At 41.1% G+C, this 20,687-nt stretch overlaps 1 protein-coding gene across 1 annotated transcript in view; it reads right to left on the minus strand.

The window, feature by feature from the left end:
- The window catches only part of ADAMTSL1 (ADAMTS like 1), a 553,327-nt gene that overhangs the window by 274,712 nt on the left and 257,928 nt on the right, over window positions 1-20,687 (minus strand). The window contains exon 3 of the mRNA XM_056848970.1: window positions 13,410-13,537. Coding sequence (XP_056704948.1) covers window positions 13,410-13,537 — 128 coding nt within the window. The remainder of the gene's footprint in view (window positions 1-13,409; window positions 13,538-20,687) is intronic.

Here is a 20,687-nt window from a genome sequence, read left to right on the forward strand (position 1 = left end):
ATGGCACTGTTATACAACTACGTTTCCCATAGTAGTCTAAATTGCAACAATTTCATTAACATGGGAAACAATTACATTTTCCCATTATTTAGAAAACGTATGTGCCACCTTTCCAAAGAACCTGCTTAATCCTGCTTACAATGTGAAACACAATAAAATCATAAAAAGCATAAAATCATTAAACATTAACAAACTATTAAAAACCTGGCCAATAAAAATAGTGTAGAAAACTACAAGTCTCATAAAACAGTTCTCAGGCTAGAAGCAGACTGCAAAAACAAATAAAATAAACAAACAACCAGGGTTAAGAAAATTTTTCATCTGGCACCTCACAAAGAGTAGGATAGGTACCAGGTAAGCCTCAAGGGGGACAGGCCACAGAAGATGTGCCAATATGGGAAAGCCCCTCTCTGGCCACCACCAGCCTCACCTCTACAGGCAGAGAGCCTGTGATGAGGATCTTAACCTGTTAGCCGGACACTTGTTCATGACAATATATTGATGTCTGTGTGCTAGGAAAATGCAATAGCCCCCAAATAAGTATTTCCTTATGGGGAGACAACTGGACTTCAGGTTAAAAATGCATTTGCTTGCCGAGAAAGGCCACAACACATAACTAATTTAAAATAAAATGTTTAAAACAGTCATGATGAGATGCTGCCTTAGCTTTATACCAAAGTTTTATTTATTGGTTTTGTTTTCAGGGCAATGGATATTGCACCAAAAAATCATATCCAGCAAAAAGTGTTTACAATGCTTTCAGCTGAAATTTAAACTTGGGGCAAAGTTAAAGATCAACACATACACGGAATTAAAAAAAAATTGGCCAGAAGGATTTAGACTGTTGGTGATTGTTAAATGTTTAGTCTCTAAAGTTTGTCAGTGTGGCTTTTTTTCAGATGATTTTAAAAATGCTGGTAGATAACTACACTGACAGAGACATACACATGTACAAACATTTCCAATCCATAACTGCACACGTTTAATTGCAAATAAAACAAAGAACTCAAATAAATTGGGTTCAGCTAGCAATGCTGTCTTTTGAACAAGAGAAGTTTTTTATACCTTGCTTTTCTCTACCTTAAGAATTCTCAAAGCAGCTTACAAGCACAATCCCTTCCTCTTCCCCACAACAGATACCTAGTGAGGTAGGTGGGGGCTGAGAGAGAGAACGGTGACTGGCTCAAAGCCACCCAGCAGGCTTCATGTGGAGGAGTGGGGAATTAAACCCAGTCCTCCAGATTAGAGTCCACCGCTCTTAACCACTATACCACACTTTGCCATCATTTCCAAGAGGGAAAAAAGCAACAAGCAAAGCCTATTGTTCGACTCTCCTCCAAAGTCTTGGAGCACATCTGGATCAAAACAACTCTGGACACCCTTCTATCCCCTAATATTCCCCTAATATGGAAAAAAGCCATTTGACAAATACTGAATTAATTATTTATAAATAACACATTCATAAGTTGTAAAGTATGGAAAGCAACCAACCCAAAAAAAAAAAAATGCCAACCATCTCTAAGGAATAATTAGTAAATAATCTGCAGACTAAATAGGTCTAAAATATTCTGAATTTTGTGACTTCGTGCAGTTGGGATTCAAAGCAAGTATTGGAACTTAATTCTTTAGCTAATTCATCTTCCATACATAAGTAATTCATTTTATCTGTTTTTATACCACCATCACCCCATATAATTGAGCAGAATTTTTCTTGCCCAGTACTGTATAACAATTGCCTTGGAAATATTCAGTGAGGAAGGTCACCCTATCAGATTTACAGATGGAAAACAGAGGATAAAAGATTGCTAAAGGTGGAAGTTGCTACATGACAAAAGAAAATATCAACACCCAGCTCAAGGCCAGCATTATAGCCACTCAATATCAGCACTTTAACCACTCAGCTTCACTATTTCCCTGACGCACTTGGATAACGACCACAACTCTGGAGGATTCTAATTTGATCTCTAACACTGCAATCCTATGGAGAGTTATTCCAGTCTAAGCACACTAATTATAATGGGTTTGGATTGGAGTAATTCTGTATAGGATGGCATTGTAAATATTGGCATCCCATAAACTTCAACTCCCTGTTTTTGAAATAATTTTGTTTTTGTTTCATAGGGTTTATAATGGGGGGTTAATGATTACATAGTTTACTAGGGGTTTTGTGAACTGTCTTCCAAACTCTTGTTGGCTGAAAAGTGGATCATAAATTGGAAAAAATGAAGTTCCAAGTGCAATTAGATTTGTAAGGAAAACTAAGTCATCTATTTTAACACTTCAGAATATCTATGTTGGGATTCCAATACTGATAAATTTTTCTACTAAATTTACACTGGAAGCTGAAGTGGTTTCTCCACTGAGTATACTGCTTTTGTGGATGCACCATTGTTCTTGATGAATATGTCCACTTCTGGATAACAGAGCATTTAATATTGTCTGTCCTTGAAGAGATATCAGACCAAATGGGCAACAACACAGCTCATCTGGGTGCATATCCATAAACCAATAGTTGTGGTGCCAGTGTTGAATTTTGGAATAGCAGGATAAATACACATTAATATAGTTACTCCCAAGGACTTTCTCCCAGCATCAAGGCATTACAAGCTTTCTAGAAGTTTAGAGAAAAGTATGGTGGATGAAGTGGAAAGGCCTATTACTCAAGGGCATGTAGCACTCAACTTGCAACAAAGAAAGACACTGCCGACACAGAATTCATATAAAATGCTGTTGTCCCAGTCATGTTACCAGTAAAGAACTATTTCTGCAAAATACGATAGTGAACCTTATTGAAAATGCAGACTGTGTTTGAGGTGGATCTGCTCTTTGCAAGCATATGATGTTTTCCACCTACTTTGATGAAAAAATTACCAGTATTCAATTTTATTTGGAGACTACTACTGTTCTATTTGAGTTAATCCCAAGCGGTGCCATCACACGGATGGAGAAGGGTGTGCTTGAACACATGAGAGTAATGCCTGTGAGCTGGACTCTTGCCCATTAGACAGGGGGAAACAACTATGGTAACATAGGCCTGCTGCAATTGTGGTTACCAGCATGACCTTATCAACTGGCTTCACAGCTGCTAGATTGAATGCAGAAAGGTGGAGGGATTCTCGTGCTCATGCTGCATGAAATCCAGCAGCATCAAACAAGCAAGGCTTCACTTTTAAAAATCTTTCAGAGTTCTAAGAAGCACCAGCACCTCACCACAAATCCCTTTCCTTTTCCCATGTGTGTGTGTGTGGGGGGGTTATTCTAGCATTACTTCACTGGTCTAGGCATAAAAAGGGGAAAAAATGGGGGGGGGGCGGAATGGGTGGTGGGAGGGGAAGAGAAGGGAGACAAGCAAAACAGTGGGTGTGAACAAGTGTTTGGCAGGGCGGAGACATAAGGAACATTTCAGGAAGTTCGCAAGCTGGAGGACAGCTGGCTTGGAAATGGAGGAAAAATTACACCGCAGTAAAAGTGGTTCTGGAAGAAATGGATAATAAACTACAGAAAAACGTTTTCAACAGCAAACTGAGGGAAAAACGTGCGGACAGGAAAAATATAACATAGCTTTTTGATGGCATGAAACGTAAACCATTCATGTGGAAGCAGCCACTATTATATAGAATGATTTGGATTTTTCTATGTGCAACAACATCTGCTCTTCAAGGCAAAGGGATTCTGAGCTGAACACCCAAAAATACGGAGCAGGCAAAACGATGGCCAACTCCGGCATCCTCAGCCAAACTTTGCAAAGAAAATATAACTTGACAGGAAAAGATGATGACAAAAGGGAGTGTGCAAACAGTCAGAGAGAAAGCCAAGTGAAACAGAAAACCTTGGCTCAAAGCTGTGGTGACAACCACTCAGGGACTCCATCGGTCATCCCAGGAAGGGTCACTGATCCAATATCGCCTGCCCAACCCTCTTGGCAACACCTTATTACTAGCTGAAACAGCATGAAATTCATGGCATTCAAATAGATAGCATTTCACATTTTATTATTAATGCAAAAGAATACAGTGACCCCAGAATTAAACAATGGATCAAAAGAAAACTATTTTGAGACAAGACACATTCTCTCCCCCCCCTCCGCATACAACACAAACACACCCTTATTTATTGTGTTTTCTAGAAGTTGCACCATACAATAGAGTTGCCAGGCATGGTATGTCAACAGGTGGGAGTCGTGGGGAACCGTGGTCCCATTGAGAGGTTCCCATTGGTGATGCATGATGTTACTTCTGGGGGGTGGACATGGAAGGGATTTTGTGCTTCTTTGTGCTGTTGACCCGAAAATGATAACAGGGAGGTAGGCCTATCTCATTCACCCCAGGCTTTCCCTATATCTTGCGGGAAATTATAGCAATCAATGTTGTACTTAACAATATAACTTAATTTAATATAAGGAGGCACATCCCCAAACTGAGAAAAGTTATGTAGAAAGTAAGTAAATATAGGGGAACAATGCAGAGACTGATTAATGAAAACCAATACTCACATCTCATTAGAGATCACATGATTTGTCATACCATTAAGACAACCTTCTACAAAACTGTCTATGCATGAAGATCAGCTTGTACTGAAATATTGTATATGTTACAATATTTATTTGTAGAGCCCTCAGAAATGCTCAAATTCTTCAAATAAAGGGCATTTTAATTTAACAACAGCTACATGTGCCTGTACAGTAGGAGTATGGTGCCCACTGACTTAAACAAAGACAAATAAGACAAGAATGCCATGTAAATTAGGACAGGACTCGATCGTGGTTCCAAGAAGTTAGATATGTAAAGGAAGGGAGGAAAAGAAACAAAGATAAAAAGTATCAAACAAAAGACATAATTGCATCTGCCTAAAAACAAAGACAAGTTAGAGGTTAATTTCCACTCTTGCCATATGTATATCATCCCACGTCTGGCAAGAAGGTCTCCACCCTGATCAGCAGTTTCTGCAGGATTTCCTAGAGGAAAGGGTGATGATAATGGAAGTTGACCTATGGATACAGCTTCGGTGATTAAATTTTGTCAGCTAAGGCTTTCCTTCTTTTTAAATATATGAGTACCCCAATGCTTTGTCTTTTTGCCAAAATGAGTGACAATGATTATGGACAGAATCTTTAAGCAAATATTTAGCTTTTCAGTTACTTTATTATCAACGAAGTGTCCTGGGAGTTTCTTGGGCTAGTCACAGTTCTCTTAGCTCTCTCAGCCCCACCCACCTACCTTACAGGGTGTCTGTCGTGGGGAGAGGAAGGGAAGGTGATTGTAAGCCGGTTTGATCCTGCCTTAAGTGGTAGAGAAAGTTGGCATGTAAAAATCAAGTCTTCTTCTTTGTTCTCATACCTTCCCTTTCTTTCTTATACATTTTTGAAAGCATCTATTGTAATTTTTTATACCCAGATCAAAAGCAGTAAAGCAATTGGAACTTGATGGCAAAGTTTGACAAGAAGCAGAACCAGAATCTGAACAGCTATTGTTTTGGAGTGACTCTTGGATCACATGATTCATGTTGGCCTGGTAGCTGTAGTACCATTCTCCAACTATCTGCTATGATGGCTCTATGCAGCATACCAGAGACAATGCATAGACAGCTTTAAAGGGGAATTAGACAGATTCATGGAGGAGAGGTCTATCAGTGGCTACTAGCCATGGTGACTAAAGGGAACCTCCACGTTCAGAGGCAGTAAACCTCTGAATACTAGTGCAGAACGGCAACATCAGGAAATGCCTCAGCCTCTAGGCCCTGTTGTTGGTTCTCCAGAGAAACTGTTTGGCAGCTGTGTGAGACAGGATGCTGAACTAGATGGACTACTGGTCTGATCCAGCAGGGCTGTTGTTATGTTCTTAAAGCCAGAAGTTAAAACCACCAGAACGTTGCTAAAGTGATGAATGGAACAAGGCCCATAGATGATGGATCTCACCACCAAATTCTCGGATTGAAAATCCCTGGCCATAGACTACCATTAATAAATGATACCTTTGTCATATGTATCATGCCACTGTCACTATAGATGGTTGGCAAGCTACTCAGCCCAGCAGGGATAATGTGGTACAAAGAGTCATTCCAGAAAGTGTATCTTTGTCACATGTGCTGTGTTCAGCTGGGCACAAACGAACATTGCTAAAGTCCATTTGTACAAAAAATAATGTCACGTCTCATGATTACAGATGCCACACTAACTTCAACTTGCTGAGCATTTCTGTCACTATATCTATATTCCTGCTGATAATACTCAGAAGGGGGAGCCTTTTGCAAGACTAGATACTGATGATAAAGAAGAAGAAGAGTTGGTTTTTATATGCCGACTTTCTCCACCACTTAAGAAAGAATCAAACCGGCTTACAATCACCTTCCCTTCCCCTCCCCACACCAGACACCCTGTAAGACGGGTTCCAAACCTCCATGTACTGGCTGGAGATCTCCTGCTATTACAACTGATCTCCAGCCAATAGAGATCAATCAACCAGGAGAAAATGGCTGCTTTGGCAATTGGACTCTATGGCACTGAAGTCCCTCCCCTCCCCAAACCCGCCCTCCTCAGGTTCCGCCCCTAAAACCTCCCGCCGGTTGCCAAGAGGGACCTGGCAACCCTACCTGTAAGGTAGGTGGGGCTCAGAGAGCTCTAAGAGATGTGACTAGCCCAAGGTCACCCAGCTGGCTTCAAGTGTAGGAGTGGCAAAACCAACCTGGTTCACCAGATCAGCATCCGCCGCACATGTGGAGGAGTGGGGAATCAAACCCAGTTCTCCATATTAGAGTCCACCACTCCAAACCACCGTTCTTAACCACTATAACCACGCTGGCTCTCAACTGGTGGAGTGTTTGGCACTGTTCTCTCAAGACTTAGAACCCAAGTAAGGAAGGACACCACCCTTTTCAGATAAAGCCATCCCACCTCAAAGTGGTGCTCAAAAATAAAAATTTACTATAACAAATTATGCGCCCGATGCATTTTGAAAACCATCATTATCTTTGGGGCAAAAGAGTATTGATCTATTTTATCTGGCAAGTATCAGCTGAAACAGCATTTAGAAAGCATTGTAAAATGAGATGGAAAAATGACATTTTTGTTTCTGAGCATTAGTTTGAGGTTTCAGTTCTCCTTGTGGTCCCCCCCCCCACCTTAGAACCATCTGCTCTCCCAATAGGAGCTTCTGGAAACTCACCATGCTGTAATTGAATTTCTCAGCCTCTGCATCTGTGCAGCCAGCCACACCTCAATCCCAAATGAGGTTATATCATAGGTTGAATGGAGAGCCAATCTACCAGCTAACCACTTTCCTGGCAGCAAAGTAGGTGTCTCCAAGAAGAGCCATTTGAGTGGCTTTAGAAGGAGTTCCACCTAACAGTGGGTAGAGTCACAAAAGAAGAGCTGTTCCAAAAAAATAGAAAAGTGGCCTGTGATCAGTAGTTAGTTTCTGATGCAACTATCTATGGGTTGGATACAGACTAAATTTTCCATCAGTGTAGCAGAACTTTCCTGCCTCCCTGCTCATAGCTCAGCCCACTGATCTTCACAGGGGATAGGGACACTGAGAAACAACATGAAGGGGTTGTGCAGTGAGTAGGGGGAATCTGTGGAAAATGGCATGTAATCTGGATCCAACCCTTTGTTGGCTCACTTTGGCCCTATTCTTTACATAAGAAGAGCTCTGCTGGATCAGACCAGTGGTTCATCCAACATCCTATTTCACACAGCAGCCAACCAGTTGTCCTAGAAAGCCGACATTGAGGCCCAGACTTTCCACCAAAGTTGCTTCCTAGCACTGGTGTTTAGAGGTTTACCTCTGACTGTGGAGGTTCGTTTTAGTCCCTTTCAATTCTGTTCTAAAGTTTTATTGCATTAGCTCAGAAGCCATAGCAAATAACACAATTTCAACACAATAAATAATAAATAAAATACATATATACTAAATAAAATTTCCAAGGATTAAAATACTATGTAAAATCATAATATTTAATAATATCAATTGAAAACCCAACTGATAACGTGCGGCAGATGTAACAACAAAAATGACCATTCTGGCATCAATACAATTACAGATGTAGAATATCAAATATGGCATGTCAAACACCAGTTCACCCACAGTGGTACCATTAATCTAATAAACAGCCATATTTATGATTGATTTTTTGCCAGTGTCTTCAGAATAAAGGCAACAAACCTTGCCATTGTAAAATAGTCTCTCTCATTCAGACGCAGGCCTGTTTTCCTTGGGAGACATCCCTGAGCCGCCTTCATATTTTACAAACAAGCCAATCAGTATATGACTAAACATAGTTGGACACTTGGCTACCTGGCACAGGTCCAGCTTCACCCTTTGTCTGCTAGTTGACTTCCTTAGAACTTTGTCATAATTCAGTCGTAATGTGTGGAAAGGCTAGTCTAGTGCAAGTCTCACTGTGACCTACAGAACTCAAAGCTAAGCAGAGCTAGATTGGAAGACTTCAGTGTCTCGTTCTAAGTTTGCATCACACTTTATAGTCATCAGGTGTGGCAGTGCTGCAATAATTTAGGTAAGTCTCCCAAAGAGAGTGTTTGCATTTACAGTAGAAAAGCCAGACAGTGAGACAACCCTATACCTGACCTGAACAGCTTGGGACTAATCAGGAGAGCTGGCATCTGCCTCTTGGAAAATAAATTAATTGCATTTATTCAACTGCTTAGCTCAACAAAAATGTTTAGAAGCAGGGCAAGTATTCTTTGAAAAGCTTCAAAGAGGACACAATGGGGCCACATTCTCCTTTTACTTAATGTTCTGGAAGCCATCATGCAGAAAATGAAAAGACATAATACACCATGAAAATTCCACACTGGTGGAGAAATATTTAGCTTTGGTTTGTGGGTTGGTCTGTTCTATAGTGTTCAGCTAGAGCACCAGTTCTTAATTTATCAAACAAACAAAACTAAAATCTAGCGTCATTCTTTATTTGTTATAGAATTATGCTCAACACACAGAACTCTGCAATATGACACATCTCTGTAACACAATCAACTGCACAAAGCCAAAAAACACCAGCACAAAACTCAGATAGTTCATCTTCTTGTCACATTTAAAACTGTCATCCGTATAGGTTTCATTCAAAATCCCCAGCGTTGGGGCGCGGGGGGGGGGTCTTTTCCTTTTTAGTTTGAAAATGCTTGCCCAGCACACATACAACCCTGGCCTCACAAAATCATAATTTTAACACTCTTTTATTTTTGTAACTGTATGCAAACCAGAAGAAAGGGAGAGGAGTTAGACATTTACTACAGTGCTAATTCAAGGTCAAAATTGACTTTTTAGAATATATTGTTACTAGCTAACAGAATCTGAGCACATAATAATCCTTCCTCAATTTGTGAATAGGCAAAAGTTCACTTTTGGTTCCATAAATCAAAATGAATTGGCTCAATATGGAAGAGAGTGAAACATCTTACTTAGTTAAAGGCAACTCTAACTAATGAATACGTCCCCTTAAACAGAACCTGCTCCTTTTTTAAAAAGATGGATGCAAATGCCAAAGAAAACCATAGTAATAAGGTATGCCAAGGAAGCTGCAGAGATATCCTTTACATTCAGCATCCCACCATGTTTGTTTTGCACAAGAGGCCATTGCAAACATATTGTGTCACATGTGAATAATGTTTAACATGGCAGTAGCATTGGTAGAGAAAGTGCCGATGGGCTTCAGAAAGGAAGCAGGAGGCAAAAGACAGAGACTGGAGTGGATCCAGTTCAACCAGACACCTTCAGGACTACTTGGGACTTACCCAAACCTGTATACTGGGCCCTAGGGCCCAGCAGAGTTTACTCATTTATCTTATAGTTCAGTATAATCCAAACCCAACTCCATAATCATGGTGATCATCAAGCTTACTAGCAGGTAGAGCCACCAGAATATATTTACCCTGAATGAAAGGAGGTTGCATTCAATCCTTTCTCACATTCCTTCCTACAAACCAGACCTTTTACAGTCCTTCAATGGTCAGGGGCAATACGTATGGGTACAATGGTAATAAGTTCCAGGCTAAGAGCTTTATTCCTGGACCCTCATCACCTGACCAGCTTGCTTCATGGAATTCATGATGGTTATTCCATTCCTTAATTCAATTTTGTGCTGGGGAGAAAGGATTCCTACTATCTTAGCAATGACGAAAGATGCCACTGTCACCACTGGTGACACGACAAGTTTACAAGAATTTAGCTAGAGCCAAGAATCACAACTGAATTTAATTCAGTTGTGATTTATATTCTTCCATAAGATCTTTCCGTATTACTTCATTGATTTCATACTTTCTTGCTTGTTCTCACAACTATCATTTAATCTATCTACTGCCTGGTAAAGATTAGGCTGTTACTCTATCCGTAGTTTATTATTTAATGGCCATTTTGAAGAAACGACGAAAGTTATAAGCATGTTACCCTTAAATGCTTATTAAAATACAGACACTCTTTTTGAACTGGAACTGGCTAGAGGCCAAGGAATCAGCAAGCAACTGGCTCTCTCACCAGGAAGCTAAAGTGAATGTATAGTTGTCCAACTCATTTCATGGATCACTCAATTTTTCCCCTTTCCCATAAACACCATAGCATTTCCAATGATTCCTAGAGCTACCCTACATCACTTCTGGGTTTTCTGCAAAGTGATGGCATGGCACACAAGGTGCCATGCCTCCCCATGTGCCCATCCCCAAACTCCCACCAGTTGCCAGGCGCAGTCTGGCAATTCTAGCCAGAACTCAGTTCTAATCTAGGCAGTGCATGGTTTTAACTTGGTACTTCCTCACATCACAACACATGATTATATTAAACCTAGACAATGACTTTGGGAGGGTATTCCCCCCCAGTTCTCCTTGTAACAGCATATAAACCACGTGCAGAATGAATGGATTTTTATTACATCACTGTGCAACTATATGCAGGAAGATAGAAGGAAAAAAAGATCTGTCCAGAGCAGAGTTGTGCAAAAGAAAAAGAAAAAAAGAGAAATTTCATGTTTGGGTTTATTTGGCCCGATTTTTTTGGTAAACCCGAAATAAGCCAAATACCGATACCAGTAAATATGGGTACTCGGCTTATTTTTGAATTTACTGGAAAAATTCAGACCCATTTATGGGGATTTTTTTGGAAGCTCCTAGGGGAACATTTTCCGAGGTAGAGCACCAAAATTCACAGTATAGCTTGAAGGGGCTCTCTTTGCACAACCCCCAAAGTTTGGTGAAGATTGGGTCAGGGGGTTTATTTTTATGGGGTCTGGAAGGGGTCACCCTGCTCCTCCATAGACTTTGCCATACTTCTCTATGGAGGAGGGGGTGACCCCTTCCAGACCCCATAAAATCGGACCCCTTGACCCAATCTTCACCAAACTTTGGGGGTGGTGCAAGGAGAGTCCCTTCAAGCCATGCTGTGACTGTGGGGGCTCTACCTCAAAAAATGCCCTCAGGAAAATTTTAAAAGTACTTACATTTTAGACTTGTGTAATGGCCGCCTGTCTGCTTCCTTTCTCATGGTTGATTGCTAGGTTGCTGTCAATCCTGGGAAATTGAGTTTTTCCACGCTTGTAATGGCCGCTTCCTTTCTCCCTTAAGAGTCATGAGAAACCTCAATCCTCCATGATTGACAGCAACCTTGCAGTCAACCATGGGGAAGCAAGCAGACGGGCGGCCATTACTGATGAAGTTTGCAATGTTTCTCTATGGAGGGGGGCAACCCCTTCTAGACCCCATAAAATTGGACCCCCTGACCCAATCTTTACCAAACTTCGGGGGTCATGCAGGGAGAGTCCCTTCAAGCTATGCTGCGAATGTGGGGACTCTACCTCCAAAAATGCCTCCCCCCAGCCAAATTGCCTATTTGGCTCGGCTGATTCCTGTCTTCCTCCCCTGGTAAACCCGAGCCAAAAATAAGCCAAAATTGTGATTTTTGGCTTTATTTTCAGCTTGAGTTTTCCGATATGCACAAGCCTAGTCCATAGCATTAGAGAGGAAAATAGACTTTTGCCTTAGTGTTAAATTCACACTAATCCCTACTCTTTGGGACAATCCACACATAGGGGATACAGATAGCTTGTTTGGCAATGTTTTACTACATAGAAGGAATCCTTCAGAAACTGTTTGCTCCACTGCTGGAAAAGGGAAGATGTATCCTTTTAAAAAAATCACAAAATGGTGGGCTTTCACTAGGGTTACCAGGTCCCCCCTGGCCCTTTCACACAGTACTCTCACATGGTCTGTCTGGACATAGTGTGGTATGTTGTTTCCTCAAGTCAGCTGTTTGACAGTTGAAATACTTGTTTGCAAATAAATTGACTTGGCAGACAGACACACAGCCCACTATTAAGCTATTTTAATCCAAAATAGCTTGCTTGGTGCATTTGGGTTTGTTGCAAGTTAGATGGGGTTTGAAGTTTTTTTTAATGGCTGTTACTGTACTGTGTTAGTGGTTTTTATTATAATGCAGTGTGAGACCTCTCAAGTTTTATACCTTGTCATCCCACATTCTGCACTGCTCACACAATACCTTGCCTTAGGCAATTTGCTGTTTTCACTGAATCTTGCATTGTCTTTGAATTTTTGTATTCCTAGTCCTATTGCATTGTTCATTGGAAGTCTAACATTATACGATTTTGTTTTCTTGCTCTTTCTTTGCTCTGTAATCTGCCTCAAGTCTCAGTGAGAAAGACAGGCTATAAATAAGCTAAATAAATAAACAAGCAAACACTGCAATCCTATGTGTGTCTTCTCAGAAGTAAGTCCCACTTTATTCAATGAGGTAAGTGTGCAAATGATTGCAGCTATGGACAGGTATACATGCTGATAAATAGGTAGACAGGCAGAGCTTACATAGATAGGTAGAGCTTCTATGGGACAGATCTATCCTTATTGGGCTGCTCTGCTATGCAAAAAACAAAGTCTCACATCACATTGCCTTGGTTATCTTTTATATCCTTATAACATAAAGGAAATCTTCTGTAAAAGTAGTTGCCAATCTCAGTTGTATAGCTTAATATGTTATGTTGTGTGTGCAGAGAGGCCAACAGACTCAAATGTGGATATCTGTTCTGATTTTATAGCTCCCATGTTACTAAATGATTTAGGGTGCTAAACCCATAGGTTTATCTCTGGACCAGTACCTAGGAATGAAAAGGCTTACCACTCTGAATGAGAGAGTCGAGTGGTTTCATTTTTCAATAGCTAGCAGTGTACAGTTCAAACTGTAGAAGTCTTTCACATTTTTACTACAAGCATATTTTAGAATTGTGTGTCAGGCTATCAAATCTACTGGACGGCTGCCTGACTAGAACACGACCTTTCCTCTTCTAAGTTCAAAATGTAAGCACAATTCAAGACACCCACTGCTCTTTATGCTGTGATCTGGGACTGGCAAGCTGCCTTCTTGCTCTGTAGAGTCCAAAGATATTTAACTACTTACTTGCTGCTCAGGCAGCGTCTCAGGGAGTAAGAAGCACCTCCCCCACAAGTACGAGAACAGTCACTCCATGAACCCCAAGCATCCCAGAGGGTATCTCGGTCCTCCTCCGACCGAGCAGTCCGAGAACTCTAGAACAGAAAGAAATAAAAGAGGTGAAATTAGTGAAATATTTTCAAAAGTAGCCTTATTTCTGTTTTCCTCCATTATTTCAAGTGTGTCTCAGTCTCCTCCAGATCGAAAATCTGACGCCAAGAACTCTCTCTCTCTCTCTCTCTCTCTCTCTCTCTGTGTGTGTGTGTGTGTGTGTGTGTGTGCTCAAGGTGCTGAAATATACCTATAGAGTTTCCAGAACTATTACAGCCTGTTCTGATTGGCTGGGGAGAATGGTTCCCTTGTGAATTCCTAATGATGCATGACAAACAATACCAGGTGGGTCTTTACATTACTAAGAAACCAATTTCAGCAAAGCACTAGAAGAAGTTGGACAGATAGGACATGATGTTCCAGTTTTTAAAGTATGGGAAACTACAACACCTTCTCCTCTTCATGCCACAGTACTCTTCAACACCAGTCAGATAGGCAATGCTCATTCTCATTGCTGGCTATTGATTATCAATCACACCATCACTGTCCTGTTGGCATCCCTGTTCCTTTAACTGTACAGTCTATGCAGAGTTATAGGCATGCTTAGAAGCTGCACATGCTCACTGAAGTATTTGAAGGAAATGCTTCAAACAAAGCTTTCAAATGCATTTGAGGAACAGTAGAAGCAATTTTTGTCCTTACCCTTATGCTTCTACTAATCTGCAGTATACAGTTTCATTTAAGCACTGAACAGAATCTGTGAGATCTTAGAAAGTGCCACATGACTTCACAAGTTCACTGACTGGATATAACTTTAAAAAGGCATCATTTGATTACATGCAAAACAGTTGAAAAGGTTTCAGCAGATGATATTGTCCAGGATAATAGTAGGCAATGGGCAGCTGTACTTGCAGAGACACCATTCATGTAATCTACACAGGGTTGCCTCCTACCCCTGTTCTGCAGGGGAAATGGGGGGGGGCTGGCAAAGCGTGACACAAGTGACATCACAGTGTCCCACAATATGGGGGATTCCTAGAGTACCGTACAATGCCGATGTCCACAGTCCCCTTCCCAGTTTTCCCAAGGATGCTCCAAGTATTCCGAGCCCTGGCAACCCTACATTTTGGGAACACTGCTTTTCAAGGATATCATTTGTACTCGCACTGGCTTTATGATAGTGTGTGGTGATAGAATGAAGAAAGAGGGGCAGAAATTCAGGAGTGGGGTTTTTTTGTGGAAGACACTGATTCCAGGTTCGTCCCTTATTTCTGCCCCTTGCTTGAGCCTGAGGTCAGAAGCAAGCAGGAGACAAGTGATTCAGTGGTGAGGGAAAAGCACTCTAAATGTCATCGGGGTGCCTTTGTCCCCCATCTTCCCAGTCTCTCTCCTGGAACTGAAAATTAATTGCTGGGCTAAGCCCCAATAAGATCTCAACACAAATTGTGTTAAGAAAGGAATATGGAGAGATGATGAGCTTGACTGTAATAGTGGGAAGGATGATGTAAAACAGAATCTGTGTTTGTGAAGAGCTGCTAGGAGCAGGAAGAACATAACGTAAGAACATAAGAAAGGCCATGATGGATCAGACCAAGGTCCATCAAATCCAGCAGTCTGTTCACGCAGTGGCCAACCAGGTGCCTCTATGAAGCCCACAAACAAAACAACTGCAGCAGCACTATCCTACCTGTGTTCCACAGCACCTAATATAATAGGCATGCTCCTCTGATCCTGAAGATAATAGGTATGTGTCATCACTAGTATCCATTTTTACTAGTAGCCATGAATACCTTTCTCCTCCATGAACATGTCCATTCTCCTCTTAAAGCCTTCCAAGTTGGCAGCCATCACCACATCCTGGGGCAGGGACTTCCACAATTTAACTATGCATTATGTGAAGAAATACTTCCTTTTTTGAATCTCTCACCCTCCAGCTTCAGCATATGACCCCACATTCTAGTATTATGAGAGAGGGATAAAAGCTTCTCCCTGTTCACTCTCCATACCATGCATAATTTTATAGACCTCTATCATGTCTCCCCTTAACCACCTTCTTTCCAAGCTAAACAGCCCTAAGCATTTTAACCGCTTCTCATAGGGCAGTTGCTCTGGTCCCTTAACCATTTTTGTTGCTCTTTTCTGCACCTTCTCAAGTTCTGCAATATCCTTTTTTAGGTGTGGTGACCAGAACTGTACACAGTATTCCAAGTGTGGTCTCAGCATAGATTTGTACAAGGGCAGTATGATAGCAGCAGTTTTATTCTTTATTCCTTGTCTAATTATGGCCAGCATAAAATTTGCCTTTTTCACAGCAGCCTCACACTGGTTGACATCTTCATCGAGTGATCCACTACAACCCCAAGATCCCTTTCTGGATCTGTTGCTGCTAGCACAGATCCCATCAGTGTATATGTGAAGTTGGGACTTTTTGTCCCAATATGCATCACTTTACACTTGCTCACACTGAATCTCATTTGCCATTTTAATGCCCATTCCTCCAGTTTGTAGAGATCCTTTTGGAGCTCTTCACAGTCAGATTTTGTTTTAACTACCCTAAATAATTTGGTGTCATCTGCAAACTTGGCCACCTCCAGGTCATTAAGGAACAGGTTGAAAAGCACTGGTCCCAACACAGATCTCTGAGAGACTCCACTGCTCATATCCCTCCGTTCTGAGAACTGACCATTGATTCCTACTCTCTGCTTCCTATTTTTCACCCAGTTCTCAATACATAAGAGGATTTGTCCTCTTATTCCATGACTATGAAGTTTGCTTAGTAGTCTTTTGTGGGGGTCTTTGACAAAAGCCTTTTGGAAATCCAAATACACAATGTCCGCAGGCTCATTCCTGTCCACATGCTTACTGACACTTTCAAAAAACTCTAAAAGATTAATGAGACAGGACCTACCCTTACAGAAGCCATGTTGGGTTTTGCTCAGCAGGGCTTGCCCGTCTATATGCTTGACAATTCTATCTTTAATAATGCTTTCCATCAATTTACCTGGAACAGATGTTAAGCTAACTGCCTGTAATTTCCTGGGTCCCCCCTGGAACCTTTTTTATAAATGGGTGTTACATTGGCCATTCTCCAGTCCTCTGGTACAGAGGCTGATCGAAGGGATATGTTACATATCTTTGTTAGGAGTTCAGCAATTTCCCATTTGAGTTCTTGAAGAACTCTAGGGTGAATACCGTCTGGTCCCTGTGACTTGTTAGTTTGCAGTTTGTCTAGACTATCTAAGACTTCCTGCCTTGTTACCACTATTTTCCCCAGTTCCTCATTCTCTCCTCTCCAAAATCTCTGTTCAGAAGGTATCTGCCCTATATCTTCAACAGTGAAGACATATGAGAAGAATTCATTTAGTTTCTCTGCAATCGCTTTATCCTCCCTTAGTGGTTCTTTATTCCCATTGTCATCCAATGTTCCAAAAGCTTCCCTGGTTTCCTACTCCTGGTTTCCTACTCCTAATATACTTAAAGAATTTCTTATTGTTTGTTTTGATGTGTTTAGTGATATGCCCCTCAAAATCTTTTTTTGCATCTCTAATTATCTGCTTACATTTCCTTTGTGCAAGTTTGTGTTTGCTTTTGTTTGCCTCGTTTGGGCAAGCCTTCCAGTTTCTAAAGGAAGTCTTTTTCTCTAATAGTTCCCTTCACCTTACCCATTAGCCATGATGGTGACCTCTTGGACTTATTACCACCTTTCTTGTCTTGCGGTATACAATCTAGCTGAGCCTCTTGTAAGGTGGACTTGAGTAACCCACAAGCCTTTTCCACAGATTTAACCCTCCTAAGTGTTCTTTTCAACTTCATCTTTAGCAGGTTTCTCATTTTAGAGACGTTCCCTCTTTTAAAGTCAAAGGTAATTGTGTGAGATTTCCCAGACACTTTCCCACATACATATAAATTAAATTTGATGCCACTGTGGTCACTATTGCCAACTGGCTCAACTACATCCACATCCTGCACCATGTCACTGGCAGCACCACAGAATATTAAGGCCAGGATCACCTCCCCTCTGGTTAGGTGTATGACTAACTGTTCGAAGGCACAGTAACTGAGGATGCAAAAAATGTTATCTCTTTGGAAAGAAATTCACCACAATAAATATGCATAAAGGTTTGTACCAATACAACCGACTACACTTTGGCATTTCTTCAGCCCGTGGCATATTTCAGAGAGCTATGGAACACCTGTTGAAGGAGATTCCTGGGGTAATGGTTTAAGACTGATGATATCCTTATCACTGGCAAAGATGATAAAGAACACTTTTCTACTCTTGAGCGAGTACTTCGAAGATTAGAGGAATCTGGCCTGTGTTTAAGACAGAACAAATGCTTTTTCATGAAGCCTGAAGTATAGTATTTGGGATATACAAAGAAAGGTTGCAGCCTCTGTCTGATAAAGTTACAGCTATTGAAAAAGCACCAGAACCACAAAATACAACAGAACTCTGAGCCTATTTAGGGATGTTGAATTATTATCATCGATTTCTTCCAAATCTCTCAGCCCTATTGTAACCCTTACATTTTCTTTTGAGGAAAGAGACTGGGGGGGCGGGCAGCAGGGGCAAGAAGAAGCCTTTCAAAAATCTAAGATGCTACTGAAATCTTCAAATCCACTGGTCCATTTTGACCCTACAAAGAAATTGATCTTGTCATGTGATGCTTCATCTTATGGCATGGGGCCTGTATAGTCACACAAAATGGAAAGTCAAGAATAGCAAACGCTTCAAGGTCACTCAATAAAGCAGAATGAGGTTATTCACAAATGGAGAAAGAGGGCCTAGCCATTATCTTTGGTGCTAAAAAATTCCATAAGTACCTGTATGGAAAACAGGCCCTACCATCGGCTGTTTTAGAAGTGAAATATAAGAAGATCCCTGGATCAGAGAGGTTACGTCCGTGTGGAACAGGGGACACTGAAACCATCAAACATGCACTGATATGTTGCCCATTCTACCACAAAGTTAGATGAAAGCTTATTTCCCCCCTACTTGGTAAATTCCCTGAAGAGTCAGTTGAGCTTTTGGCAAAGAAGCTCCTATTAGGAGAAGACCCTCAGCTTACGATCTAAACTGCCAAGTTCTGCGCTGTTGCTATTAAAATAAGCAGAACTTTATTAGAGAATGATCGTTAGAATATTTTACAATTTTATCGATTTTAAGATGATAATTTTAACCAGGGATTGCTTTTATTGACCTTACACCTTGATATAGATAGTTGATCTAGATATTTTTGCGGTGCAGAACTATTGTGTCTGGAAATTTTGATGTGTTGGCACGTGATTGGTCAGTCGACCATATTAATAAATTTGATGTTGTATTGTTGATCTTGATCAAACCCTAGTAAAAGCTTCTCATATCAGAGTCTGGACCAGGCAGGATCCAATTCTGCCTCAATCAGCACAGTTAATTTTGCGCTGCTGGCCCACACAGAATCCTGAAGAAGCAATTTGTCCCTACTGGGACAGAAGAGCTGAATTAAGTGTGCAAAATGGCTGCGTATTGTGGGGTACCACGGTTGTTATTCCTCCACAAGGAAGACAGAAGGTAGGGCTGTTGGAAAAAAAATTCGGTACAGTTCGGCTTCGGCAAAATTCGGCCCTTTTAAATTCGGGCCGTGCCGAAGTCCGAATTCCTCCGCTTCGGATCCCCGAACTTTCCAGACCCAGGGATAATGAGGCAGTGGAAGTACACCATTATCCAGCGAGAGCAAGAAGACCTCCTGGTTATTTGAAAGACTAGATTCGGGCGATAACTTAAGAAGGGGGGGGCTTAAAGGGGGAGGGATGTAATAAAATGGACAGTAAAAAGTTAACTGGAACCTGATTATGGGATGGAGGAGAACGCCACCTTTTTCTTGTTTTTAGTTTCTGTGTTAGTCTGTTTTTAGTTGCAATAAAGGAGGTTGTGTTACATTCTACAGTTCATGTGAGTACAGAGATTTACTTCATTACCTCAGTGAGATCACAAAAATGGTGTTTACTCTCCATACATGAAATACAAGGTCTGACCGCAGAGAAAGCAAGAATCTTCCTTACTCATTAATAACATCTACCTAGAGGCCAGCTGAACAAAGGTGGGAAGGAACCTGGAAAAACATTCAGAGTTGCTTATAGAAACAGAACGATCTTAATCACTCAAAGCTTCAACTTCCAATATTCAATAGAAAGCTCCCATTGGCTGATATCATCTAGATACAGAGTGGTGTCTCTTTATTCTCTATTGTGAAATCCCTTGTTTTGGAAAATAAAAGTGAAAAACAGTTCAGCTTTAGATCAGAAATAACTGTGATGGTCTCATTAGGATTATACCTTCTTGGTGTCAACTCAGAGTTCCTAGGGAGTTAGTGGTTCACAGTGATCAACCACAGCAACAACTACAACAAAAACTCAGAATGCAGAAGAAATGCCCAAACTACTGTAGACAAAACAGAATTAAGACTACAAGATATGATATCTTGAAAAAATGTTCCTAGTGGACCACAAAGATACACAATAGTGATGGATAAGTAAAACATCAAAACTGCTGCTTAGAAGAAGCGAGCAGCCTTAGACACAGTCACCAGGTATTGGCACAGTAGTCACTGCATTCACTGGAGTTATAAACCATGGTGTGGGGAGGTAGTGAGATGTGGTAAAAATCTGAGGTAGAAATCATTTTGTTATCTTGATAGAACTATGTGAAAAGCCCTCTCATGCTATTTAGAGTCTGGCAAAATATTTCAGTGGGGAATGCTGTTATTCACAGTTTTTTTGGGGTGGGTGGGGAGAAAAGGTTGAACACAGGCTGCAACTGCAAATCGTTTGGCATATATCTTTTCAGGAAAGCGTTTGAACTTATCACAAACCCAACTCCTCAACATCTACCAACAGCTGGCCACTATGCTTGGGGCCCCCTTTGCTTTAAAGCTGTTGTTTTTTTTTAAATCAAGTAGAACCTATCAGTCGGACTGCTGAGAGTCTTTAACGCTAGAGTTGACAGTTGTTTATACTACAAATGAAAGAGCAAAGAAGCGGTTTTTTAAATATTAGTAATGATGAGTGTATGGGCAAATATAGACTGTTGTCGAAGGCTTTCACGGTCAGAGTTCATTGGTTCTTGTAGGTTATCCGGGCTGTGTGACCGTGGTCTTGGTATTTTCTTTCCTGACGTTTCGCCAGGATGCCTGCCACAGCTGCTGGTGAAACGTC

This window comes from Euleptes europaea, chromosome 4 (assembly GCF_029931775.1).
Source record: "Euleptes europaea isolate rEulEur1 chromosome 4, rEulEur1.hap1, whole genome shotgun sequence".
Classification (NCBI taxonomy): Eukaryota; Metazoa; Chordata; class Lepidosauria; order Squamata; family Sphaerodactylidae; genus Euleptes; species Euleptes europaea.